This window comes from Neocloeon triangulifer, unplaced genomic scaffold (genome assembly GCF_031216515.1).
Source record: "Neocloeon triangulifer isolate White Clay Creek 2 clone unplaced genomic scaffold, ASM3121651v1 ptg000001l, whole genome shotgun sequence".
Taxonomy (NCBI): domain Eukaryota; kingdom Metazoa; phylum Arthropoda; class Insecta; order Ephemeroptera; family Baetidae; genus Neocloeon; species Neocloeon triangulifer.
Genome location: NW_026775544.1, coordinates 289053 through 315954, shown reverse-complemented (window position 1 = coordinate 315954; position 26902 = coordinate 289053). Strand labels below are relative to the sequence as shown.

The 26902-nt window shown below is 38.5% G+C and overlaps 4 protein-coding genes across 9 annotated transcripts in view; 1 reads left to right on the top strand and 3 right to left on the bottom strand.

The window, feature by feature from the left end:
• The window catches only part of LOC132199062 (nucleolysin TIAR-like), a 112146-nt gene extending 97531 nt beyond the window's left edge, over positions 1 to 14615 (bottom strand). For all 5 annotated transcript variants that reach the window (XM_059623453.1, XM_059623502.1, XM_059623461.1 and 2 more), the window contains exons 1-3: positions 14502 to 14615; positions 13594 to 13628; positions 13104 to 13200 (exon numbers count right to left, since the gene is read on the bottom strand). In XM_059623453.1, coding sequence (XP_059479436.1) covers positions 13104 to 13200; positions 13594 to 13628; positions 14502 to 14513 — 144 coding nt within the window. In that variant the 5' untranslated portion in view covers positions 14514 to 14615. The remainder of the gene's footprint in view (positions 1 to 13103; positions 13201 to 13593; positions 13629 to 14501) is intronic.
• On the top strand, positions 14361 to 17752 carry LOC132199049 (transmembrane protein 39A). 2 transcript variants are annotated; one of them, XM_059623443.1, is made up of 13 exons: positions 14361 to 14483; positions 14816 to 14965; positions 15023 to 15121; positions 15229 to 15336; positions 15397 to 15583; positions 15656 to 15798; positions 15863 to 15961; positions 16017 to 16099; positions 16233 to 16387; positions 16441 to 16538; positions 16669 to 16755; positions 16818 to 16941; positions 16991 to 17752. In XM_059623443.1, the coding sequence occupies exons 3-13, from the start codon at positions 15090 to 15092 to the stop codon at positions 17228 to 17230; spliced, it is 1356 nt and encodes a 451-aa protein (XP_059479426.1). In that variant the 5' UTR covers positions 14361 to 14483; positions 14816 to 14965; positions 15023 to 15089; the 3' UTR covers positions 17231 to 17752. The 2 variants fall into 2 exon arrangements, with proteins under 2 accessions (XP_059479426.1, XP_059479417.1); XM_059623434.1 differs by having other exon boundaries at positions 14362 to 14483; positions 15229 to 15342; positions 16991 to 17750.
• On the bottom strand, positions 17530 to 23826 carry LOC132199040 (transient receptor potential protein-like). Its single transcript, XM_059623422.1, has 19 exons — positions 23725 to 23826; positions 23519 to 23669; positions 22851 to 22992; positions 22706 to 22801; positions 22508 to 22650; positions 22250 to 22451; positions 21667 to 21837; positions 21314 to 21548; positions 21077 to 21229; positions 20851 to 20996; positions 20462 to 20568; positions 20261 to 20394; positions 20082 to 20205; positions 19836 to 20031; positions 19624 to 19785; positions 19350 to 19572; positions 18856 to 19292; positions 18696 to 18803; positions 17530 to 18647 (listed from the first exon to the last, which is right to left on the bottom strand). Exons 1-19 carry the CDS (start codon positions 23729 to 23731, stop codon positions 18366 to 18368), a joined length of 3219 nt encoding a protein of 1072 aa, XP_059479405.1. The 5' UTR covers positions 23732 to 23826; the 3' UTR covers positions 17530 to 18365.
• Positions 23827 to 24715: 889 nt separating this feature from the next.
• Positions 24716 to 26902, bottom strand: part of LOC132196983 (protein qui-1) — a 45685-nt gene continuing 43498 nt past the window's right edge. The window contains exons 22-23 of the mRNA XM_059619981.1: positions 26580 to 26770; positions 24716 to 26086 (exon numbers count right to left, since the gene is read on the bottom strand). Coding sequence (XP_059475964.1) covers positions 25919 to 26086; positions 26580 to 26770 — 359 coding nt within the window. The 3' untranslated portion in view covers positions 24716 to 25918. The remainder of the gene's footprint in view (positions 26087 to 26579; positions 26771 to 26902) is intronic.

Here is a 26902-nt window from a genome sequence, read left to right as displayed (position 1 = left end):
CTCGCTCTGTTTTTTTAAGCACTAAAAATCTAAAACCTGCGGCGCAGAGAAAGAGATTTTGCTCCGCTCGCGGCGGAGCATTTCAAATATTTGGAATATTTTGACAAGTGATTAATGTGCCTGCTGCTTCTTCAGGCCGCTCTTTGTCCGAGAGGTAATTAACTTTCTAAAACTTTTCTATATCACACTCTTCCTCTCTGTGCTAGCGAGAAGATCGATTCCTCTGACTGAATCAACATTTATTTCGAGTGCCGCTGAATCGCAGGCAGGTGCGAGTTTTTCCCTTTTCACCAGACGGCGAAACGGCGACGCAATGTGCTGCGCTCCACAAACACTTTCATCGCAATGAGAGAGACGCTGGCAGATAAAGTTGGTGCACTACTGCGCTCTTCTAATCAATTCAGTCACACTCCTTTAATTGCCTGCACGGGGAATTGTGCGAATGCGAGTTATCAGCACTATATATCGCGAGCCAAATGCACTTTCAGAGCAATTTGCGAAAGTGGAATTAGATCAATTTGCTTGTAGTGAAACTATTAATCAGCAACTTCTGCATCCACAGTTGGTTAAACTATTTTATTGGAGTTTGTTGATAATTAAATTAACATCAAATCGTGTTGCAGTAAATTTATATTCCCGACAAACTTTATTCTTTCCTCCGTAAACTCAATAATCAATGCGTACATTTTTATTATACCAAATTGGCACATCACTTCTGCGACTCTGCAATTACGTGGAAATAAGTGGTAAAATAATTTTGCAAGTACTTTTACGAAACAGCAATTGACTTCGATGACCATAATAATGTGCAATAAACTTTCTCAAGTGCGATTTGCATTTACAGCGAAATCAAGATAATTTTGGTGATTAGTTGTGTAACTAAATTTGGAGAGGTATTAGCCAAATTATAGACTATAATTTAAGTTCATAAATTTTGTGCGTTTAAAAAAAAAATATAAAAATTTAATACTTTATTATTTGCAGAAAACATTGAAAACTAATGATAATATGATTTCATAATTTAATGGATTGAGATTTTGTCCACTTGCGAGAAAATAAATTTAATGAATTTTATTTAATCTCGGAGGTTTTAGCAAAATTTTGCTACTGATGATGCCGTTTTGTCTTAAAAAATTGTTTTAAACAATTGAATGTAAACAATTAATCGTAACAATGTGGACAAATAAATAAGAATAATAATTTAAAAATTGAATGTGGACAAATAAACAATAATAATAATTTGAAATATTATTTAATTGAAAGTAAAAATTCCTTAGTCAAGCACAGAACCATATTAATTGAAAAAGCCCGATATCTTCATTTCCATGATCATCTCCTTGACTGTCAACTTCTTCAAACCATATTAATTGTTATAAAATTTATTACAAATTAAATCACATCATTGTGGATTCAGTTTTTTTTTTAAATATTTTTATAATTTATAAGCAATTTGTTTTCAACAATTGCGAGTGTAAACGGTGTATTTTGTAACAATGTGTACACATAAAGAATAATAATAAAAGCTACTTAAACATTTCTATAATTTGAGTGGCACCGCAAAAATTTAATTTTTTTTTTAACAAATGACGTATTTGCAAATTATTTTTTTTAACTTTTTTTGGTTGTAAATTATTCAATGGGGAAGTGTGAAGAAGAATAGTATCGATAAAATGATTCTGAAAGTAATTTTCGGTCACTTTTGAAAGAAAATCAATCGGAAGGGGCCAATACACTTTGTGCGGCGAAAATGGCTCTGCTCCATTATTGATATTCGCATACAATCCGGCGGAGGAGAAACGCGGTCCAATCAACGTGGACGACGGTCTTTGCCGAGAAGAAAATGCCCTTGAGTCATTCTTCTCGCCCATACGCCGAGAAGAATGCGCCGGGTGTACCACATATCTCCAATATGGCCACTTAACACCTAGCTCAAATCGGTGACATCAGGTGTGTTTCTCTTCTCGTGACCCCTGGCTGAGAGCGCGCGCGCTCCTCTACGTGGCCTACATGCGGTCCGTCGAATTTTATTCAGAAACAATATTTAATATGCAGATGACATGTTGACAATTCCCATTTGCATACAAGAGAGAGACAAGTGGCAAAGGGACAAGAGAGTGCCGGGGAAGGGACCAATTTGACCAAGTTTCACAAATTTGCATGGCAAACGACGCCTCCTCTCCGCAATTAGCACATGTAGCGCCGCCGAAGAGGAAGAAAGTGCATCCGAATTCTAATCGCTCTCTGTCTGGATAAAATCATCTAATTACACCGCAAGAGATCATTACTGATTATAATTTTTTTTTATTTTTTAAAGGCGGATATTTGCACTTTCTCTAAATCTCTACTCTTGTTGCTCTGTGACATATTATATTCAAATGAGCCGGCGATTATCCCAGCGCTTATCGGAACTTTCTTTGGTCACGTTCGCCGTTTGTTTGCAGCCGATGAACAAAGCCGAGGCGACACGACAAAGGAAGATACAATCATGCATGGCAAATTACCTTCGCCATCGTTTTATTTGCCGTTTTATAGCTTTCCTGCTTGACTTTTTTGCACAATTTCAACGCGATTTTATTTGGGGTCAGAGTTGCGAAACGCACAGAGCACCGCGACCGAATTTTAATATAAAAGTTGCGGCATTCCTCTCCGCTTGCAAAAGATAATTTACGACTCGAATTCAATAAGGTACTTTTTTATTGACTCACTGACGCAAATTTTGAAAAGCACACGATTCCGGCAGTGTGTGCCACTTTTGCTGCTCTTCTCGTAAAAATTATAATTGAAATATTTGAAATACATTTCCCGACCAGCAGGGCATAGTCTATTTGTTTCGGTGAAAAGAACACATCAAAGTCGACCCGAATGAAATTAAATGATGCACTCTGAAGGTAATTAGGAGCGCGTGAAAACAGAAAATTGGCATGCGTAGAGGGCGAGAGAAAATCTTCAATTATTATACGCATTTCTGCATCTTCGAAACGACTATGCCTAGTTTTTAATGAGGCTCGCTCGAAAAAACGGATGGGTCGTAATTATTATCACACGGCTCGCTGATTCTGCGGTCGTCGAGGAAAAGCGAGCGGAATAATGGACGATTTTGCCGAGCGAACATAGATTCAAATGTATACAATAAACAAAGGACGTGCAGTACTGCCAAAAAACAAAAGCACTTTGGTTATAATCCATGCTCCGTTTTTCGCCAACAGGAAAGAGCCGATTTTAGAGACGATTATAGAAAAGGAAATAAATGCAAATGCTTTCTCGGTGAGGAATGCGTGTGAGGGTCGGAAGATGCACAACAAGCGTGTGTGAAATCGGCGTGGCATACTTGTGCGAATCTGCATGCTTTGGCATCGGGAAACAGGTTTTCTGCAGCAAAAAATCACGTTTCGCTGCCGGAGCCGGTCGTCGTATTTCCATAAGACTCTCGATAAAAGCTCACAGGGGACCTTCCTGATGCACAATTCCCCGGCCCGACTCACTCGCGCGCTGTCTGTTCCCATCACGAAAAATAACATTCGAGCCGAGAGAGAGAGAGAGAGACGACGAGCCGACAACAGAAATTGAAATGAGTTTTCAGGATTGCTGTTGCAAGAGAGTGAGAACGGAGCCGCTGTGCTGACGGGCGAGAATTGATTGAATGCAGATTTTTTCGGACACGATGACTGCATACCATTATTTTTGCACTTGCTCAATTTATACTTTGTGTGTCTCGTCTCTCACAATCGGTAATTTTTGCGCAGCGGAAGTTTGCTCCAATTTTTCAGACATTTCCGCTTTACTTCAAATAAAAACAAACGGTTGATTCTGTAGATAAAAAGTTATGCAACATCAGCAAGGTTTTATTTGAAATATTTGAACGAGTTAATCAAATCGTATTGATTTAAATACATGTTAAACAAATTTTATGACGTGTAATGTATCGGCTAATCGGTTTATTTTTTAATGTACTGATTGATTGCTAGTCAAATTTTTTCTCTTTTATTTTTCCATTACATCAATTTGTCCCTAAATTGATGTAATTTGCTTTTGATTAAAGAAAAAAAAGTTGGCAATCGCGTTATTATTATTGTTTATTACGTTTATTTTACTTGTAATTAAAAAAAAAATGGTTTTACATCAATTATGCAATATTAAAGTTGCTGGTAAATATTAATAAAGCATGGTGATTTGAATTTAAAATTCAACTTTTCCTCGTTGGATTTTGTGTGTTTTTTTTTTATTGTTGAAGTAAAAACAATCAATTAATATAGCAATCAATTTATTAATAATATAAATAACACTGTTTTCTTTTTACTCGTAAAAAATAATTTTTTTTTTTTAGATTAGTGATTAATTAAATAAATAAATTTGCTCTACTTTGAATTAAATTTTGCTAACTTCATTTTGTATTCAATCGCAAAGGGTTTTGCTTTTTGCGTTACACAATTCATTCACTCTTAACACATGTAAATTTATAATATACTCTCTTTTTTTTAGTTCAACAGCCTATTGAAGTGAGCAAACTGAAGTGATAAGAGAAACCTCATTGACAATTCCAACTCCACTTTACTCCATCTCATGCATGCATGCAGTCCACATTTGCCGAACACGACGGAGATTTGCAAATTTTGCAGACTGCACGTCATTACCCTAATTGCTATCTCCTTCTGCCATTATTGCGATTCATTGTATGCGCACGAGCGGAGCAATTCTCGTTGCAGCACTCTTGCCTCTTTCATTTTTGTTCCCACAAACTAGGGCTGCTGATGCTGTTGATGAAATTGTGGACTTTTTCAAAAGTTCATTGTTACGGCTAATGACTTCGCAGCCGCGCGGCAGCACCGAACTTTTATCTATCTCTCTCTCTTCTCGCCGCCGCCGGTGTGTTTATTCTGTAATTTCGGCTCTTCAGCCGGGTGTGATCACTTGGAAAACGTTTAATGTTGTTCAAATTACTGTCGACATTGACCCTGTTATTTTCAGGCGAGTGTCAAATTTTTATAGCCTCTCTCCGAAAGGATTATTAACTCTCTCCGTACTAATTCATCTTCACACTCGCTCGTTGCTCATGCAGTTTATGTCGGGCAATAAATTTTTAAAACAAATTTAGTGAGGGCTCTTTGTTGCCGGCCGGCGTAATTTAAATATTTATGTGTGGTTACCTAGATTTCTAAATGCATAAGCCTTGGACGAGAGAGAGACGAGCGCCGGTAGTTTTTCATAATTTCGGGCGTGGAGTTAAAAGGTACTACGTGTATACGCGAAAAGTCCGAGACATGTTTTGTGAAATTAAAAGTTTCTTGCTACACGTATGCGCAAAAAGTTGAGACTTCATTATTCCGGGAGCCCTGCAGACTGCGTCGCCCGGCGTGTGCGGATGGAAAAAATCACGAGAGACAAGCGGCGCGCGATGAAACTTTACCGAGAGGCTTAAAAGTAAAATTGCTTGCAATAAAAAGTAATTTGCCGCGCGGCGTGGGAAAAGTCGTGCACGTCGTTGGCAAAAATGTGTACCGTGCGCGCATCTGGCCTGGGCTGCAGGGACGGCAGACGCTGTTATGAAATAGCGAAAATTAAACGAGATCATCGCAGGTAACGCAGCCAGCGAACCAACAACAACAAAACGGTCTCGCGCTTTATCTGCAGCCCGACAAAATAAAAACGCACTGCTGCTTTCTAATCCTTTATTCCAATTTGAACGATGCTTCGGTTATTGAGTCATTTTTGTTGGGATGCGTAAATCACGACGAGAGATGAACGGAAGAAAGAAATATTGGCTCATTTCGCTAGATTGCCCAAAATAAAATTTGATACGGCCGTGAATCACACGTCCATAAACGCGGCGAAAATTTGATTACTCTCGCAATGTTTGCTCACGATTTGCAGACGATCAAAATCATTAAAAGGGAAGTTATGTGTGTTGCCTTTCATTTCATGTTGCAAACAAAATATTAATTTATGGCCTGATTTTATGAAATACTTCACGCTTCCTTACATAAATTTTATTGCTTTAATGATATGGAACATTGCGCTCATTCGAAAGATGGGTATTGATGGGTATATATTTTATTATTATGACTAACGCTCATTTCACTGAAGAACTTAAAATTTGTTCCTTGTTAATATATATTTATTAGCAATATTCATAATTTCAAACTGATATATTCAACGAGAAGAAATGAAATTTAGGAAAGATAAAACTTAGTTAAAATTTGATATGGATAATAAATGAATTTTTAGAAACTTAAATTAGGCCATTTATGAATTAAGTAAAATTTAATTGAAGAAATTTTAGTGGTTATAAAATAAAGTCTTTAGAATCATAGAAGATTAATTTAGCTGTAAATTGATGATAGCAGTTTTTACATTATTTTTTATTTTTTTTTTTATTTTGCACTTCAATTGAATTCACAGAAAAAACAATAAATTTTATTTATTTATTAATTTCACGGAGTTGGCTTGGTTTCTCGATTATAAAGCTATTTGCGGACCGTGCGAATCCTTCAACCGTAATCCAATTAATTCGTTTTGGTAGAAGCACTGCAAACAATAAACGCAACTCGAGCGCCCAAGTGTACAACTATATTTTGATAGAGCATAAAATAAAAACAGCCTCCATCTCCTCTATTAAACTGTTTGGAATTCGTGGTACAAGATGCTGTGTATGTTTTATTAGTTTATGACTAAAGAGATTGTTTTGCGCGCGTGTCAGTCCAGCAGTTTTCACTGCGACCAATTATATTTATAAAGAAAACTTGGTCCGAGGAAAACAGTTTACACAATGTTCAGGCCCTGTGGTAGAAAAAAGGAGTCTCGAGTATGCGAACGAGATATGTATCTGGGCAGGCCTGTCCAATTTATTGTTGACTATGAATGTCTCACGGCTAGCAATCATCGAGGAGGGCCGTCCGGAAGGAGGTCACTAAGACACCTCACGTTTATTATGAGCGCGCGTCTCCGGCAGGCAGCAGGTAGGCGATGATGAAATCGTTCCGTGGTCCACATTAGGGATGCCTAATGAAATATTTATCGCATCCGAGAGTCAGCCCGGCCGGAGATGAGCACCGCTCGCCATAATTAGACATGCTACTTCTGCGCGGCCGATTATCATTCGGTGGAAAGCGGCAGGCAAATAATCCGAGCGTGATGGATTCCGCAAATATTTGTGTGTGAGAAAATAAGTCTTATGGAACTTGTACGGCGATAATCGGGGATTTCTTTCCCAAACCCCTGCGGAGGATGAAAAGAAATCTTCTGCGAGGAGATAGCATCAGTGATTGAACGAGCACACACTGTTTGTGCTTTGCACACTTTGTACGTAGCAAAAGCCGATTGCGATCTTTCTCTCTCTCTCAAAATAATCCAGCGCTTATTATTACTTAGTGTGGAACAAACACGGACCAATAAATTGCAGCTCCACAAGTGATTCGTTGTGTTTCTTTTCCCTCAGTTTGAATACATTTGGAGTCGAGATTTTATACGAGGCGTAAAAAAGAACCTCATGCAGGAAACTTATTACCGCGCAGTTTGTTTGTTTGTTTCATATCCACACGTGCCAAGAGAAGGAAAAGCTTTTGCTTTTTTTGCGGTACCGGCGGCGCTCATTTTTTCTTGCTTGGCTCTTTTTATGGTAAATGAATTTTTTAAAAGATGAAATACGAGAAAAGTCTTCATTACCGCATCCCTAAAAGCCGCGCGGCATGCAGCAGAAGCCGAGGAGCGAAAAAGTAAATTGAGTTATGCGCCCGTGTGTCTGTCTTAGCCTTCCATTCTTTTAACGAACAGCAACGGCGGCAGCAAATGAAAAAAGTAAGCCATGAAAAAGGTGGCCTAACATAAAAAGAATTTGTGAGAGGCAGCAGCAGCAGCATCATCATCATCGTTCGCCGCCGCACCTCTCCGGCTGCTTTCACCTGTGCGCCTCCTTCCTTCCTACCTGTTACCAGCACACACGGCACAATAAAATCTTTCAGGGTCAGGGAAAAGTAATAATGATAATTATTGCATTGAGATTAAACGCCACGATTGATCGTAAAATATTGCCGGTGTGCACGCGGTGTCTGCCCAAGCGAGAGAGACGAAAAAGGCGTGATATTATCGCCTTTCTCTGGCCACAAACTTTTTGAGAGAGGCGGTGGGCGAAATTGGCGCCATGCGAAAATAGCTCCCCCTCGCTCAGACCACAATCACACCAATTACCTATGGTGCCTTATCTAGATAGCGTTCCAAATTTGCAATTTCTAAAAAAAATTAAAGGGACGCGAAATACAAACTTATCCCATTTAATTAAATTATTCCCTTTTTTGGACATTCAAATTATCTCAATAATTGATTAGGTTGGTTGATCATAATATTTCATTTATTAAATCGTTTTTTCTAATTTTTTGTTTTGTTTTACAAACGTTAAAAAGCTTACACAAAACGCTAATAATATTTTTTGAGCATTAAATACATTTTTATTTGTTTCTGTAGAAGTGATAATTAGCTTATAGGTGTTGCATTTCTTCACATTTTGTAATTTTCTTTTCCATGACTGGATTTGTGAAGAATAAACAATAATAATAATAATAAATACGTCTATAAATAGCGCTAAATAGGAAACTAGAATTAAGTTGATAAGAATTTGAGACAATTAAATTTAATTTTTTTCGCACTTATTCTTCAAAAATTATTGTTTGCTTCAAATGGCATATATTTCAAGACTAATTTTAATACTAAAAAAACTTCAAATAATCAAGAATTGTTTTAATACTAAACAAAATTATTGAATTTAGAAGAAAAAAATATAATATATATATTTTGCACTTCTATATCTAGTCTAGTGAAATTTGATTGTTGTAGGAATTAATTGCATGAGGCATTTGGAACTGGAATGTATCGTGGGAAAGGTATGTGACAATCTCATCATGATATTTATAATCCTGCGGTTACTCTACTCAAACGCATCCGCAAGACCAATTTATGCGCGCACCATTGCAACAAGGAAAGTTGTTCCCTTTTCACTGATGCCATTGACATTGAAGTTCATTAATACGTAAAGACGCAGCGCTTTCCCAGAGTTTGAAGTATAATAAAAGAAAAATAACATCCTAAGCGCCATGAGTTGAATTTAATTCGCACCTATTTCAAAGAATCTAGCAAAAGAAGTAACAAATTATTTTGTCATTTGTCTTGGGACGATTGTGATCTAATTTAAATCAAGTGAAATTAAAAATAATCATTGGGATTTTTTTTGTTATCTTGATATCAAAAGAGCAAAAGCCGTTCTGCGTTGAACAAATTGTGACCTCCGCATATTTTTTTCATCTTCTGCTTGGACACAAAACGCATTACAAAACTCTGTCAATCAAGCGGTACATTGAACTTTGCTTGCGGGCGTACAAACGTAATTTTAAAGATCATGAAAACATTGTTATGCTGCGTCGCTGTGCGATTAAATTGCACAACTAAGCAAACAAAAAAGGACCACAGGTCTTTTGACATTTATTCCCCCACCGTGAGAGAAAGAGGGGCAAATAAAGCGAGCGTCATTGTTTAATTAAAAAAAAAAGCGAGACTCAACGCGAATTTAAATGTTATCATTTATTTATTCATTCATCAGCACTGGGATATTTTCCAAGGAAAACAAACGCAAACATGAAATGCTAAACAAAACCGAGCGGGTGGCTATTCGACATGTAATTGCGTGTTTGCCCCAGCGCAATGAAAAAAAGTTGGTATTTTTGTCCACACGCCCGTTTAATGACATCAATAAACAAATTCCATCGGCGCGTAAACAACGAGAACGAAAGAGAGAAAAGCGGACTCATGCACGTGTGTGCTCGGCCAGCATTCCGTGTCCGCTATTAAATTTAATAATCATGAAGAGGAAGATGAGACAATATGACCTCGATCCGAAAGGATATCTCTGGATTTCACCTTCACCTAGCTCGCCGAGTAATGTACCTGCTGCTGCTCGTCAAGTGATTCCCCGAAGGCAGATTTCATTTTTTTCCAAGCAGGTAGGTTTGCTTTCCACTCAAAAGTTTCTTCCTGTCATAAGGAGAAAGAAAAAGGGCGCTCGCAAGTAATTCACATTTTTATCTGACCGGCCGGCGCATAATTAGAAAGCAATTAATTAACAAGAGAGGCCACGGGGAATTCGGGCCGGAATGAAATTTGGCGCAACACTTGTTTGCTGCGGCACCACCTCGCTCGTTCCTGCAGTGTATCAATTTGCAAATTACCATTTAACAAAAACCGCACACGATATATATGTGGCCTGTATTGATTTATCGAATCAACCACACTTGCTCCATTGTGTGCTGGCCGTGTAAATAATCGTGTGCCGAGCTGTTGAACATCCTGCTGGACAACCGAAATATATGTAGATGATACGGGCCGGCTCGATTTCCTAGCCGCCGGTCATCAAAAAAGGAAATTAGTCGAGTAAAAGGGCGCACCGGCTTTGCTGCGAGCAGCAGGTGACGCCGTCGCCGCGATTTGAGGAGAAACTCTCGTTTTGAGTCGCGGTCTGATCACGTGTGGACCGCAGCGTCTCCTTGATATGCTGGTTTGTTTGGAAATTTAGATCAAACATTTATGTCACTGGGTGGTTAATTGAATGTTCCGACTTTCGCTCTAAATGCTGCAAATTGAACTAACGAGCCTGTTTTACAATTTTCTATTTGATTAAAAAGCCACTCTTCTGTTTATTAAAACACTAGTTTGCTTTCTTAGTTTTTTTCCTATTGCAAAAATTGATAAAAACTCGACAATTTTGTTTAACTCTTTTAATAATTTCAAAATAAAATAAGACCTCTTTGGGTATTATAAATTGAAAAATAATTTTTACAACTTAATTACGAATATCAATAAATATTTAAAATATCTTCAACTTTAAAAGAATAAAATAGTCTGAAAAAAATTTTCAGCATAGAAACCTAGGGAGCGAGAGAGCTGAGAAAATCTCAATTTTTGCCAATCCGACAAATTTCCGAGCTGGGAGTTGGATTCATCGTCGGGGCGAATTAGAATGCTAATGAAATTGCATTGGTGCAAATGCGCGTAGCAATGGCCGGGCCATTGTGTCTGAAGAAGGCCCGTGGGGTATTAGTCTTTAAGGTAGGGGAAGAGGAATTTAATTTCAAATTGCCAGGACCCGTTGAGTGCTGAGGAGCGGCGGCGGCGGCACTAAAAACAATATTGCCGAGCAAAGCGAGTGAGATGGAGAGAAATGCTCCGAGGCCCTTGTAATTTCGACGATTATATTCCTTCAAAGAAAAACAGCGCGTTTCAAATTAAAACAACTGCTTGATATTTGACTTCCTGCTGGAGCGAATGGGATGTCTGCTCTTGACAACAGCAGGGTTCAAACTTTGTCGTCTTCTTTATTTATTTGCACACAGCGCTCATCACAAAAGAAGTTCAGAAAAAGTGTGTTTGACAACGAGCATTATTATAAATACAGCTAAATTAATTCACTCGACTTTTCTGCACCAAGTGTAATACATTGCACACCAAAATTAGAAGGAAATGAAAGTTCACCTACCGTGTGACTCGTGTGTTAGTCTGAACCATTTTCAAATTATATAATATATTTTTTTAAATGTAAAAAAGTACCAATAGGCGTTGGTGTGTTATTTCTTATGCAGAGATAATATCAAAAATTGTACTTACAATTTTTTTTATAATCTTTGGGTTTTTTTTTAATTCGGTTATTTCAGACCTCGAGTTCGCTTGTACTCGGGATTCGATCAAGAGTAAAGAAAAAGACAGAGATGTATTAGTGAGAAAAGGTGACCTTCAGAGCCACCCAGTAGAAGTAATTCAAATTTCAGCTCAAGCTGCAAACAAAGGCGAAAAACTCCGCTTATCGAAAAAACCAAACTTGACAGGAGCAAAATGAAACAAGATTAGTGAGAAAAACACTTGTGCGTTTGCTATATAATACGATCAAGGGTGCTTTTTTGCTTGTCTCCTTTGCCTGAGCAAAACCGAGACTGAATGACCTAGACATTGAAAAGGAAGATGAATATAAAGCACAGCCAGCTAGAAGGGGCCAGGTTCTTTGATCAAACGCTGGCCAATTCTAGCCGACGCAGATATGTACACTTTTCTCCTTGTAATTCTAACAAAGTGAGAGTTCAAAATCATATTTTACGTATGGGACGAAAAAAATAAGAAATATAAAAAAATAAGCAAAATTGGCTTACCAGCTGAACCTTATTAGACTGCCATGACAAATAAAGTAGTGTGAATAAGAAAAAAACAGGAATTTACCATTCAGCTTTGTCCGGCATCCAATCCGAGCTTTACTTTTTAGCCTCACACGAAATTGGACCAACAATAGAAGTGAAAATTTTGTACCTTTCTTGGAATTAATGATCGGGAGTACACTGATTAATGCAGCAATAACTTTGTACTTTAACTTTCATTTTAAAGGAATAAAAAATTTTAATCAGTTATTGCTGCATTCATTTATTCAAAGGCTGCCTCCCCGGCTTACAAAATGATCTTCAGATCTGTGGGATACAACAAGAATATATGTAATTATTAACCTTTTTTGAATAAGGGAGAATATTAAAAAAAATTATTACAAACGAATCTGCATTCTAAACAAAGAAACGAACTGTGGAACACAGACTATCTCAGGGCCCTCCTCAAATATTAAAAAATTAGCTGGTATTTTGCTGTTTTTGTTATTGTTGGTTTCCATTGAAAGATTTTGTCCATGCAAATACAAGGAGAAAAGTGATACACACCTGTTGTTTAGCTTCAGTCTTCCAAGAAAACGCCTCGCCTCCACGGCTTTTATTTATTTTCGGTTTGCTCCATTATTTTTGTCATATCGGCTGGGAAGCAGAAGAAGATTGTCAGTTTTTTCGAACTAATAATGCCTGGCATTAAACTCCGATCGATTTGATAGCTTGCTAATTTTGCTGGTTTGCTCTGCATTTACTTGTCAAAATATTCCAATTTCATCCTTAAACTTTTTTAAGTTTGTGAGATTAATTCTTTTGAATTGTGCAATGCTGATATTTTTTCTTAGCAAAATCAGCTAGTTAATGAGAGCATCTCTCTTTGCGCCAAGTATTAGATTACCTTTCTAAAGCCAAACAAGTGTTAACATTACACTTTACCTCTCTGATGATCTTGCAGCCTTTGACGGACCCGATCTGGGAGAAGAGAGCACAAATGAGATCCTCAGACACGCTGGCATCAAGGTTACCCACGTACCTGTCAAGAAAACCACAAGTTTTAGCTCAGTTTACACCAACAAACATAATTATATCCAAGAAAAATTCAAAAGTGAGGTTTCAGCAAAAAAATTGTCCCTTGTGAGAGGAATAAATAAAAAATACTAATAAATTAAGAGCTTTAATTTTTTTCTTTTAAATATTATATGGGGGCTTAAACTATTAAAATAAAATAACCATAATCTAGATATTACATTAAACATAGATAAACACAGCAATATAGTCTAAAATATAAAATATACCAGCTTTAATTTTGTTTAATTTTGGGCAGAATCATAAAATTTTAGTTTTTACAATATATTTTTTTCACTGAATATGAATTAAGTAATAAATTTTTTTGTCAATTGGACTCAAATTCAGTTGTGCAACTTACAATGTACGTGGATTGCTTTCGTCCATGCTGGGGCTCTAAAACAAAAGAAATTATCAGTAAGTTTGCTTACTCTGAAAACGGAGCAGATAATAACGACAGGGGCAAGATAAGGATTTCAGAGAAAAAGAAATAATTGCATTGCTCAATCCGCATCACATAAATAAATCCAAGTAAAAAGTTATTAAATTTAAAAAATATGCTGGATGAAAAAAATTAATTTCAATTAAAAAAAAAAATACATTAATTTAATAATGCGGAAGATGCAGAGAAGTATACTCAACGTAATTAAGGAAAGGTTTTGCAATTTCTCTTGAAATAATTAGTGCCGCTACGTGTGCAAGAGCGATGGGAAAAGGGTTTCGCGGCAGCTGTCCAGCTGCCATGAATGCAGGAGCGTCTTTATCGAGGGGAGATTTCCTCGAGGAAAAAAATTGCGCTCGGCCCGTTTGAGGTAGTTTCGCCGATCAACAAGTTAAAAAAGCCACTTTGCGGGCAACCCTCCGAGGTGAAAGCAATCAGCCCAACGAACGGGTCGAGGGGCAAACCGAGACAACATTATCATGCAAATGAAATGTCGGCGAGAGAGACGGGGCGGGCGAGCGGCTGGCGCGGGTTGGCATTTTCGCGGGTGGCATGCAAAGCACCCGGGTCGACGCGCCTCGCGACCCGAAGCCCGATTTCCGATTGCACACGTTAGCAATATTTATGTGCCGAATAATTAATGCGAGAAGGAGCGCATTTGCGGCATTGACAGCTAGCGAATGTATGCCACACATGCGCGTTCTCCCATGGACGAAACAAGTTGATCCGAGATAAGCAAATTCGCGGGCCGATTTCGCCCCCTTTTACGGCCGAACAAGCTCGATTCACTAATGAAGCGATTCTGCACGGTAAGACAATCATATTACCTGCCAGGACATGATAAATTATGGAAAAACGTTCACAAAAAAATACTAAAAATCAAACACTGCAGTGTTTTCTACAGGCCAATAAAGGAGTTGTTGGGATGCGGCAACTACTGCAGTGTTTAGTCAGATTGGCCAACATAACATGAGTTGCTAAGATTAGATTTTTGGCAGAATTGCAAACATCTCCACTAAATTAATTTTAGCATCATTTTATTTTAAAATATTTTCTAGTTTTAATTACTTTTGAACACATCGGATCATAAAAAACATGAAGTTCTGTGTTGAATTCAATACGGTTATGGTGGTCACTGCAGAATGGTGCCCGCACGAGTGGTATCTCCTTGGCGAGCCGTGGAAGGAAACACAGGTGATCGCGGATCGTGCAGGCCGACGCAAAATAAAAGGAAAACCAAAAGGCCTTGCGCAAATTCGTCCCCGGCCTAATCGATTACATACATGCACTGGTGAGCGCTTGTTGATTTTTCAACCCTCATGTGTTAAAATTTATTAAAATTCCTCAGACCATTCGGCTTTCTCTTACACACATTTTTTCTTTGGAAATGAGCACCGCCAGTCCATCTGAGGTGGATGAGACAAGGAACTGATTTTGAAAATTTTTCGTAAGTAATAATAACAACCACATTCCTCCTCTGCTTCAATAAAAATAATATGAGTTGTTTATATTATAATTTATTGAACGACATCTCACTTTTTATTCTCATTGCAGAGCATTCATTTGCTTTAAAAGAAGTTGGAAAAAAATGGCTGGTGGAAGAAAACATTTGGCCAATCGGAGTCATCCTGTCCGACCTCCAAGTCTTCCGTGTGATGAAAAGTCCAGGCATTATAAATTAATTAATTTAATAATTTTACTAATTTTTTCATATTTCTGCAGACTTGCTGCCCTCGATGGCATGGGCCCATCTCAAAGGCACATCCCCATGCCGGACATTGCAGTTGATGGTGAATTATTCCACGAATGTCTGATGTTCATGTTTTCCTCTGTGTCCTGCGGACTTCAGTTTCTGCACCTCTACCGCTCAGTTTGGTGGCTTCCCATGTCAAATTCAAAATATGCAATGGTACTATAATAATCGAGGATGAAATTAACTCTTTATGAAAGGTTATTTACTTGACGACCGTTACATTCACAGAATTTTTATCTGGTTGACCCATACTTGGTGGCATTTATCGGGGCCATGCTCAGTCGGCAGTTTGTTTACTGCCTCTTCAAAAAGATCATAGTACTGACCTTATTACCAACATCTCTGCAGCAGGTTGCTGATAAAGCCCTGAGGTACCATTTTTAATTTATTTATATAAGAATAAAAAATTAAATTTGTTGATTTAACTTTATTTAGATGGACTCTTCTCGGTATTCTCTCTGTGGTGTTGTTGATTTGTGCAATTTTCATCCTGGACGGAAGTCAAGTTGTAAATATTCTCTACTTAGGATATCCGTAAGTGAAATTATATTAATATATTTCACGGTTATTAATGATTGCTGAAATTTAGGGCCTCAGTTTATTTAATATTGTTTGGATTCCGCATTGGACCGTTCCTGTGCAGTACGGATCACGGGCCTGACCAACTAAAAGGCAAGAAATCGATTTTATTTTGAGTTATTACTATTTATATTTCAAGTCAGACAAACAAAAATATTTGCATAATATCAATTCTTTCAAAATGATATAATTATTCTGAATTCCATTAATGACAGTCCAATTTTAGGTGAGGCTTTTCACTCGTGTCCATCTACGGCACCCACAGTCAGGGCTGAAGCAGATGCTCTGAAAGGCGATTTCAATGCTCGAATGAGACATATCCTCTTCAACTCTGTTCTCAGCGCATATTATGCTGCTTTCATACCTTGTTGCTTTGCTCAGGTACTAGTATTTTACTTTTCGGCTGATATTTCAATTGAAAATATTATTTGCAGAGCTCGTTGGCTTACGATCTCGTTTGGGCTACACAGCACCTGCTCTTTGTATGGCTTGGGTGCTTTACCATGGCTGCAGCACAAACCTTCCCTGTGCAGTAGGTTTTCTGTTTTCTTAAAATTTTGAATTTATTTTTCTATGTTAAAAATGTTTTATTTGTCAAAAATTTTGAATTTTAAAACTTAGTATTATTATTTCTTTTTGAAAATCAATTCTAACTGTATTAGGTATGTGGATGTGTTGCATCGATCTGCTCTTCACCTAGGAAAGTGGTCAAAGTTGGAGGGTTGCAGATCTCATTTGCCAACGCACATGTATGCTTAATTAGAATCAATATCAATAACTCAAATAATTTATTTTAAATTTTTTTTATCAGATGGCACGAAGGAACAGTTTGGCCGAGTGGATCATTGGTGAAGTACTCGAGAGAAATTTACAGAGCAGAGGGTGTGCAGACTGTGTGTGCCGAGCCAGCCAATCTCGCCCACCTCCGGTTTTATGTGAGTACCTTTAAGTTCGAATTTCAAAGTCTCAAGCTAAAATGATCAGGCCGTTTTCCACAACCCGGGCCTCCTCTATGGCACCCTGCTTTTACTGCAAGGGCTGCTGGTGTTCATTCAACTGGGATTGCTGGCCCACATGGGCTCCGAGTGGTGGCGCGCCTTGTCCCTCACATTGATGCTGTTCACAAACTACTACACCCTGTTCAAGGCCACGCGTGACACTGTGGTCAGCTGGCGCCTCTCCTCGAGTGAAAAACTTCTTCATTCGAAACTGGCCGCCGGGTGACAAGGGTGGGTGCACCCTACTAACACGTAAACTATAGGAAGGGTGTGCAGCTTAGCAGCTTTTTGTTGTGGTTATCGCGCTTCTGTGATTCTAGTTGCAAAAAAACTGCCATGCAAAAATCTCTGTGTTTGTGAAATGTCTCATGAAACGGGACTTGAAAAGCAAGACCATATCAATTCTGATTCGATGTACCCTTTCGCTAAGACTAAAATATTTTAGTGTTTGGATGTTGTGTGATGATAGTCATGAATATAACTCAATGCTTTGTGCTCAAACTGCAAAACCATTATTTACTTTCTTATCACGGCCTTTATTTAATTGCATAAATATTATTTAAGTAAGGCAGACGGAATCGTGGTGTTGCTTAGTTGTGAAGTAAAATATCAAATTCAACAAAACGAAAAGTTAAAAAAAATTCTAAAATTAAGGTGATTCTTCTACGGGGTTTTGGCCAAAACTAGAAATGCTGCACTGGATTTCAAATGATTCAGATTATAAAAGTTGAACTATTGCGTGTTAATGTATCACGTATAAAAATGATTTATTTTCGCCCCATCGCTTCTTTACAAGGGGCCAAAGTAATGTCCGAAGGTCGAAAACGGGTAAAAATCCATGTTTTTCTACCTTCTTATGCTCGTAACTTTCCATTTTGCAAAGTGAACTATAATTTTCTAGATAGCTTTCGATTCGCAAGATGTTAAAGTATCCAAAAAAATCAAAAAAATTATAACTCTTCTGTCATTTTATCACCTCCTGAGAAATCAAATTTTTTTAATTTTAATGGCCCATTTATAAATGCTATTTCTTTGAGGGCGATAAAATGACAGAAGAGTTATATTTTTTTTGCTTTTTTTGGATACTTTAACATCTTGCGAATCGAAAGCTATCTAGAAAATTATAGTTCACTTTGCAAAATGGAAAGTTACGAGCATAAGAAGGTAGAAAAACGTGGATTTTTACCCGTTTTCGACCTTCGGACATTACTTTGGCCCCTTGTAAAGAAGCGATGGGGCGAAACTAAATCATTTTTATACTTGAAACATTAACACACAATAGTTCAACTTTTATAATCTGAATCATTTGAAATCCATTGCAGCATTTCTAGTTTTGGCCAAAACCCCGTAGAAGAATCACCTTAAAGCCATCCATCAAGGACTTTGCCTGAAACTTTTGATTTGCCAGATGGGATTGGTTTTGGCTCCGGCTTTGGCTCTGCGGGCTTTGGTTCAGCAGGTTTTGGTGCTGGTGGTTTGGGAGCCTCCTTTGGTTCCGGAACCTTGGGTGTTTCTGCAGGTGGCGGCGGCGCTGGTTTGTCTTTTACAGATTTCGGAGACTCTGGCTTTGCCGGGGTCTCAATTTTCGCTTCAGTAGCCACCATAGTTGGGGCTGCCGCGCTTTGCTTCTCTGCTGGCTCCTTCTGAAATTAATTTGTTTAATTTTTATTTTATTTTTATTTTTTATTAACTTTTATCGATGAGGCTGCTGCCTTTTTCAAAGACATGGCAGGTTTCGGGGCTTCAGTATTTTTCGTCTCCTTTTCATCCACTTCTCCCACCTCTGGCAACTTCAATTGCTGAGAAGGAAAATGTATTTAAATTTCATATTTTACTAAATTTTTATCCCACCTCTTCGAATTTAATCTTGCGCATCTTGAACTTCGCGTAAGCCACTCTGGTGGCCGGTGACACGGTTTCCAGTATAGGATTCAGCTCGGCCAATCTGCCGACGTCCATCTGGTGCATGGTTTCACTTCCATGCTCCAAGATGTATCGACGCAAACTCTGCTTAGAGTTGAAACGGTCTTTAAGTTCAGCAGTGCTGCCGATTGGGTTCCTCCTCATCATGCTTTGGCGCACTTTGCTGTTCCAGTCCTTGTCTTTCTTGCTGGATGAGGTGCTCTTTTGAGTTCCGCCACGTTTGCCAATGGCCTTGGCGATTTTGCCGAATATGTCTTTCGGGGCCTTCTCCACGGTGAGCGCCTCATTAATCACTCCCTCCACGAACCCTATCTGGAAATCTTTCAGCAAACGCCTCTCCTTTTGTTTTCCCTTCTTGCCAGCAACTAATTACGCAGACATATCAACTTGATTCATTCAAAGCGAGTCAGGCAAAAACTTACTGGAGCTGTCATTAGGGTCCAGATTTGGTGTGTTCATGCCGTTGGTGCGCAAAATATCGACCAGCTCGTACCGTAATGTAGAGATGTCCTGTCTGATTTCCATCACGTCGTCTTCGGTGATTCCAAAGTCAGATGTCTTTTGTTGCTCGGCCACAACGTAACGTTTTACCAGCAACTGAACCACGATGTCATGACGCTCTTGCGCCTTTTCTTGCGATTTTTTCTACAATCAAAATTTTTAATCGATTCAATATTTAAAGAAAATCTAAGATACCTTGATTGATTTTGACTTGATTTTCGCCCCAATGCCAAAAATATCTTTCAGCATTCCTAAACTAGGCATCATATTGAAAGGCGACGGCAGAATGTCTCCGTCCTCAAAATAGCTCATCCAAAGTCTGCTTCTGGCGAATTTCCATTCCACGTCGGATCGTTCCTGATTTCAACTTTTACACCATTTCTAGAATTTTAACTTCAAATTCTTACAGAGATAATTTGGAAAGAGTTGGACATCATGGCAATGAGCATGTTAAGCAGCACAATGATATTTATCACAGAGTAAGAACCGAACATCAGAAGGGACCAGAAACGTGTGAAACTTTTCATTCCCGTTAGTTCAAAGGCAACCAAGTCGACCAATCCAAAACCAGCCCAGAAAAGCGTTTGAGACGTTTCGAACATACTGAAATTTAAAATTATATTTTTTGCAAACTTAACTTTTATTTTTAAAACTTTGCAAATCTTCTCCACGTGCTGCACGCCTTATCCTCATTTTCCCAGTCGGACACTTCTGGATCCCTTGCGTAGCACTTCTGCTTATCGAGGTCGGAGTAATACCACAGCAGTTGATTCATTCCTTTATTTACGTCAATCAGTCTCGGAATTTTAATGAAATCATTATTTGTTATTACCGCATCCAAAGGCGAACAGAACGAGCATGTAAATGAAGAAGAACTTAATGATGTCTATAACCATTCTGCCAAGCGAGATTTGCAGCGGGCCCAAATGAGGGTTCACGCTGAATATGTGCACCAGCTTGAGGAAGCTACACAGTGGCGTGCCGTGCACTCGTTTCATTAAAGTTAATGATTCTATCGCTTAATGGTGTTTACCTGAATATCATGGCAGCGGAGAACATTCCCTCGGATAATAGCATCGGGTCGAAAGGGTGCCATTCTTCGCGTGGGTACCACGGATCCCAACCGTCCCAGTATTCTCTCTAAATGGCCGTTTTCATTTGCATTAAAACGTTGGAATGGTGCAATGATTAAATTGACTTAAGAGATGTTTGCTGATTAAATTTGCAAGTAATGTTAATTAATTTTAAACCGCTTTAAAATTTTGATGTTTGAGATTTATTTATTGCTGAAAAGGGAATATTTTCACGCAAAATAAGAATTTTTAATATTTTGCGATGTCTTTTTTAGATTTTCTCATTTAAATTTCTTAACATCATATAAAATTTATAAAAAATATTTGCATGATAATAATTCTGCCTCACCCAAGTGACAAAAACGGCAGTGAATCTGAGTCCCATCCACGTCAGGTAAAATGTATTGCTGAAGAGATCGACAAAGTTCCACAAATCGGAGATGTAATCAAGCAGCCCATCACACCATAACGAACGCACCTCGGCGAAAACATTTCCTGTGGGGCAATCACGCGGAGATAGGTTAAGTTAAAACAAATGTGTCGCCGCCGAGCGATACTCGCTCTGATCTATTTACCCATGACGTAGAGCATGCATCCGCTCTCCACTAAGCCAGGCAGGGAGCCGCGCTCCTTTCGCTTCCACTCGGCGAGGATTGATTGCATCCAATCATTGCCGAACCACTCCAATAGCAGAAACTCGATCCTCTGGGAAGCGGCACAAAGCAGCGCTGCCGAGATCAAATGGACCAAGTTATTTGCCGCCATTGTTTGCGTGTCTCTTTTATTGAAAAAGTGTCTTTGTCTGAACTCACTGAGGAAGAAGGCGTAGGAGGATGAGTGGCAGATGAATTTCACAAAAGGCTTCGTCAAGAATTGACCCTTTTCCGAGTTTGGCGACATCATGTAAATCGAACAGTAAACGGGAAACATGGCACCAAGCTGGGCCACTTCAATCAACTGCCTGACCATGCCCTTTCGTCGAAAACCAGGCAGCCCATCGTACCAAATAGCACCCAGCAACTGCTGGACGTTCGGGTGTGCTACGAACTAGAAATTTGTTAAAATAACATAACAAAATTAAATTAGCACATCTCTTAATTTAATCCTTGATATTTAAAGTAGATAAAATATAAGTTAAATTTCCCTTAAAAAATTGAATTCTTACGCTTTTTTGACTGTATTTGATTGCAAGTTTTAGCCGCTCCAGAGAGCGTCTTTCACCAGGTTCCCACGCTTCACCCTCAGGATTGTGATTTAAAATAATATCCAGTTCACGAGACGTTCTGCTGTGGTCCAGCAGAGCAGCTGCAAAGGCTTGGACATTTTGTCGCATTTCCTGAATAAAAAAGTAATATAAATTAATATTTTACTAGTTAAATTTTGAGAAAAAAAAATTTATAAAAAATATTAAAATATTATTTTAAATTATTCAAAATCTGCGAGACTGTTTTTTGATAAACTGCGCTGCTATCACATTATCTCGACAGCATTTTCCGCCTTCCTCCACCGCGTGGAGGCGCACACAAAAAGAAATTTTAAAATTCATGCATTCAAAGCGTGCGGTGCCGAGAGAACAAAGCGTGAAAAATGAAGCGGGTAACACGACTATGCAACTAGCGCGACGGCCGAGGCGCGCCGGTTGCATATCACATAAATTTCAGTTATGAAGCCACTCGCCCGCAATCAGTCAGAGCGCGCGGAATGATTTATGCCCTCGGCACTGCGGACGGATTTTAAATCCTGCCTACATTGTATTCCTCCCTGAATTCGTTTTCCATCTTCCTGAGACGGGCGAGCTCGTTGGACAGCTCGAACGCGGTCAACAATGGGTCCCTCGACGACAGGGCAATCAACGAGGGGCTCGTTAGGGCTTTGTACGCGTTAATGCGCGCCTGCGAGTGCCTCAGCGAGTCCTGCTCGCTCGAAATCACGCAGTCGTCGCATCCGCATCTGTCGCAAAAATTAATTGCACCGCTTTTTCACCGCGCCGACATGACTAATTGTACCTCACGTCGTGGGGCGTGGGCAGCGTCGCCCCGCGGTCCAGCAGAATTTTGATGATCTCGTAATTGTTGTAGTGCGCCGCCAGCATGAGCGGCGTGATGTCTGGGGTGAACGTGGACTGCGACCGGTCCATCGCCTCCCAGCTCTGAAATGCCCTCTTTTATTCGACGCAAGCGAGCCAAGCAATCAAATTAATTTACGTAAAGGTCTCCAGGCTTGTGGTGCTCCTCCTCCCACTGCAAAAGAACCTCCACCGCCTCCACGTACTCTTCTTTAATCGCGTGCAACAGGGCGTCCTGCGTGTGTTTTTCTTTGTCACTGCCTTTTCTTTGTTTGCTTTTTTACCTTGACTTTGATGCCCTTCTCCAGCAGAATGTGGATAAGGTCGATGTTTTCGTTCTCGATTGCCGAGACTAAAGCTGAGCGATTCAAAGGGTCCATGCAATTTACGTCAAAGTCGTTGTTGCTCTCGTTTTCTTCTATCATTCTGCAGAGTTAAATCAATTACAAAATAAATTAGTACTTAATTTATTTAATCCAAATTAATAAAAGCGCAAATTTTTAAATCTGGCTGAAAAATACTTAATTATGTAGTATTAATTTCCATCAAGTATTATTCATTTTTTTTATTTCTAATCTCTAATGCTGTTTTTCTAGCTACTTTAAATGATAGGATTTTTAAAAAAAAGTTTTTGCAAGACCTTAATAACATCGAAGAAAATAAAAAATTCAAATTCGTTTTGATAATAATAAGCTTTTAGGTAAATTTTGTAAAAAAAAAATATATGAACATTTTAAAATTATAAATAGTTTTAACTAATATAAAAATGACATCAAAATAATAAATAAATATTTAATTGGTAAATACTTTTATTTTTATTCCCTTTCGATCCGTTTAATTGCAAATTGTATTTATTGATCTATCACAAAGTTTATCATCAAAAATGAAAGTATTTTTTGACATTGTATAACTGTGACGATATATTAGAAAAAGTTCCGAAAAATTAACTTACTTGCGAACAGAGGCGCAATCTCCTCTTTCCACGCATAATAGAAACTGCTTCTCCACGTTGGACAAAATAATGTCCTGTGGCAAATTCAGTGACCATACTGACTGCCGGTGGTCACCTTTCTCAACCAGGTTTTCTTGAGACTCGGTCGTCCCTAAGTATTTAAAAAAAAGAATTGAAAATTTTCACAAATTTCAGCTCAATCTTGCCAGCCATTGTGGATTTTTTCAAAGTAAACCCCTTTCTCTCGATTTAAAAATTTTCTCTCATCCAAAGATTGGAACCGGAGACCCTGCTCGGACGTAGGTGAAAAAGACACTGCAGATTTACTCCGCGGCGACACTCTATTTGAGATAATATTGAGAGGCTTCTTAGCGCCTTTAATGATATTTCATCGCAGAGGCCTCTGTGCTGGTCACGTTGAATGAGCAGAAATATGTTCCTTTCTATAAAAATAAAAAGCAAGAAATGGACCGAGACACTGCGTGATCCCAATCTGAATCGTGTCAATTTTAGCGTAGCAATTGATGATTAATTGATTTCTATTCTGCTCAGGAGTTGTTAATCCATACACGCTTTTGCTTACACGTTAAAAATAGTGTTGAAAATAAAACCTCGTGCTGTTTTCTACAGCGTACGAGTAGCTCAAGAAGCTAATTTAAAAATAAAAGAATTAAACAAAACAAAAAGTTAATAAATAAATTTACTATTTTACTTCATATCATATTTATTGGCTTAAATACTTTAAAGGCTCTTTTGAAGAAGGAAAAAATAATAATAAATTGTTTATTTCAGAGCAAATTTTGTTTAATTTTGTATATTCTTTTGGAATCGCTTGAACTTTTCCTAATGTAGGGCGCAAACTGTACGACTTTTTCCGACACACATTTGTTCGGTGCACGCGTAAGTGTCACTTAATCTCAAGACGTGTGTTGTGTGACAATTGCTCCAGATTGCTTTCCCACGCCAAATCTATACACTAGGCTTTCTACGACTTCGGCTCGTAAAGAGTGTGCTGCCTCATTTCGCAATAAGCTGCCATGTTAATCTGCTGTTGAATCCAATTTATTTCGCTACTTACTGTTCTTTTCTGACATTGATCTCCAAGAGTTCGAGATACCAAATCTAATTAGAAGCACACAAAAAATAGTAGTAAAATAGAAAGGGAGAAAAGTGAAATGAAAAACGGGTGGGTCAGGTTTGCAAGGAACACATTTATTGCGTTTGTAAATAACTTTAATCGTTTAACATTCAAGTTACGCACATCTATGTATTTTTTGACCCACGGGGATGTCACATAAATATATTATATAATATTATGCTATTATAATATTATGTTTGTATAAGAATTTTCTATTTCTTTCATCTCCTTCTTTCCCTGCAGGGAGATGTTTTCGTTATTACATTTATTTTCTTGACTCACCCCGAAGGTCGTTTTGTTACTTTTTATTCTCTTAACCTCTAACATCGTCGCCGATATATAAGAAAAGAGAGGAATGGTTTTGGCAGTCTTGTTTGAAATTTCTCACAACAATGGGAAACAAAAATAGCGCGTGATTTTCCTTCTCCATTATTTTGTTCCTTAGAATAGCAGGCTTTTCCTTTTTTAACAATGCATAAACATCCGCCGGCCGTTTCACTTTTCAAAGGACGTCGCGACGGGATGTTTCAAAATTTGCATCAAAGAGATATATTTCATTACATAGCTTCAACATTTAGTTGCACATCCAACAACAACAACTTTCTACCTCTACAGCAATATGGAAGAAAGAGTGAGGGTAGAAGCGTTATTTTGCATGCGTGCTTTTATAGGATGATTAATTTTCTCAACAATTCGTTTCCGGCGCAGTATACAAAGACATCGAGGAACAACAAACAGGAAGGACGGTCAAGTACAAAATGATTGTTACAGTTGCAGTGTGTGAGTGAGTGAGTGAGTAGAAGAACCAAGTGGAGCGGTCCCTACAAGTATTTCCCTCTTAAGAATTTGTCAGCGCGCTGGTTCATATTTTGAGTAGAAAAGTTCGTGCTTTGGCAAGAGAAGTGCGAAAGTTGTGCATGTTAATTCTTTTCAAGTAAATCACAGACTATAGCTTCAATTTTAGCCTTGATACTGCTTTCATAACTTGTTTAAAAAATTATAAATTAATCAAGATGTTTATGCTGGATATTAATTTTTTGTCACAACAGGTCGCTCCAACAGTACAACACGCGTACACCAGAAACTTTTCATGCGACTAAATCAAGGGAAGACACACTTATTATTTTTTTCTGTGTTTAAAGTACAGCTATGTGTTTTAACTCTAACGCTAGCTGAGCCATTGTTCTCCATTAGGCTGTTCTGATTAAACTTTGATACGGTAAGGGTGCCTCTGTTTATTTTAATCTCTAGTCTAACGGAATTTACTCTTTCTCGTCGGACATGCCTCCATCTGAGGACTCTCTTCGGCTGATCAATGAATTCTGCTTCACCATCTGTCGTCTGCGCGGTGGAGATTTTTTATTCCACAGAGCTTCCAGGTCTTCAAAGTGTTGTGATTGTGCCAAGGCGGCTTGCTCGGGCCCAACGGTCTGAGAAATAGGGATAGATGCAGTCAAAATTAATTTTCTTTATATGTAAAAAAAAATCAGAGATTCAGAATGCTAGGAGCCTTCAATTTATATAAGTTTTTTTAAGTATGTATGTGTGCTTTAAAAAATTACACGCTGATTAAAAGTAAACAAAAAAATGTGGAAAGAGGATAAAGGAAACCTCAATTTGAGATTAACGCTCTCCAACAAATTTAATTAAGATTTCAAAGGGATTTTGCCGCTCTTTTTTATCTTGAAAATGAGCCGGGTGTGACACAAAAGGCGCCTTTATAAATATTAATTTACAGCTGGAAATTTTCCCAGCGTAAATATTTGCCGGCCGAGCATGACGGAGAGAGGAATTTTCCGCTCAAATTGGTCATTTCTCCAAAGGCCTCTTTGCATGATAATAAAAGGCTTTGAAGCCGCCAGACAAAGGGGATGAACAAAGAAGATTAAGGCAGACAACGTGCGGTGTGGGTAAACATCTCACTTGCGGTATTTCCTCCATGCTGGCTGATACGCTGAACCTCCTCTTGAGGCGCTCGTCAATGGCCGCAAACATGGCCTTTGAAGTCAGATGACCGTACTTCTTCTGCCACGTGTACGTGTCCAGCGACACCTCTTTTTTCAGCAGCCTCCGCATCGGCCTCTTGGGCACCGCGCCGCCCGACGACCTCAAGTCTAACAAAAGCAATTAATGATTAATTAAAATAATTGTAAGCGATAGTTTTGATTCTAGGATATGAAACTAGACAGTGTTGTCTACTTGCACATTAAAAATTTATAATGAATATAACACAATTTTTAACTTAT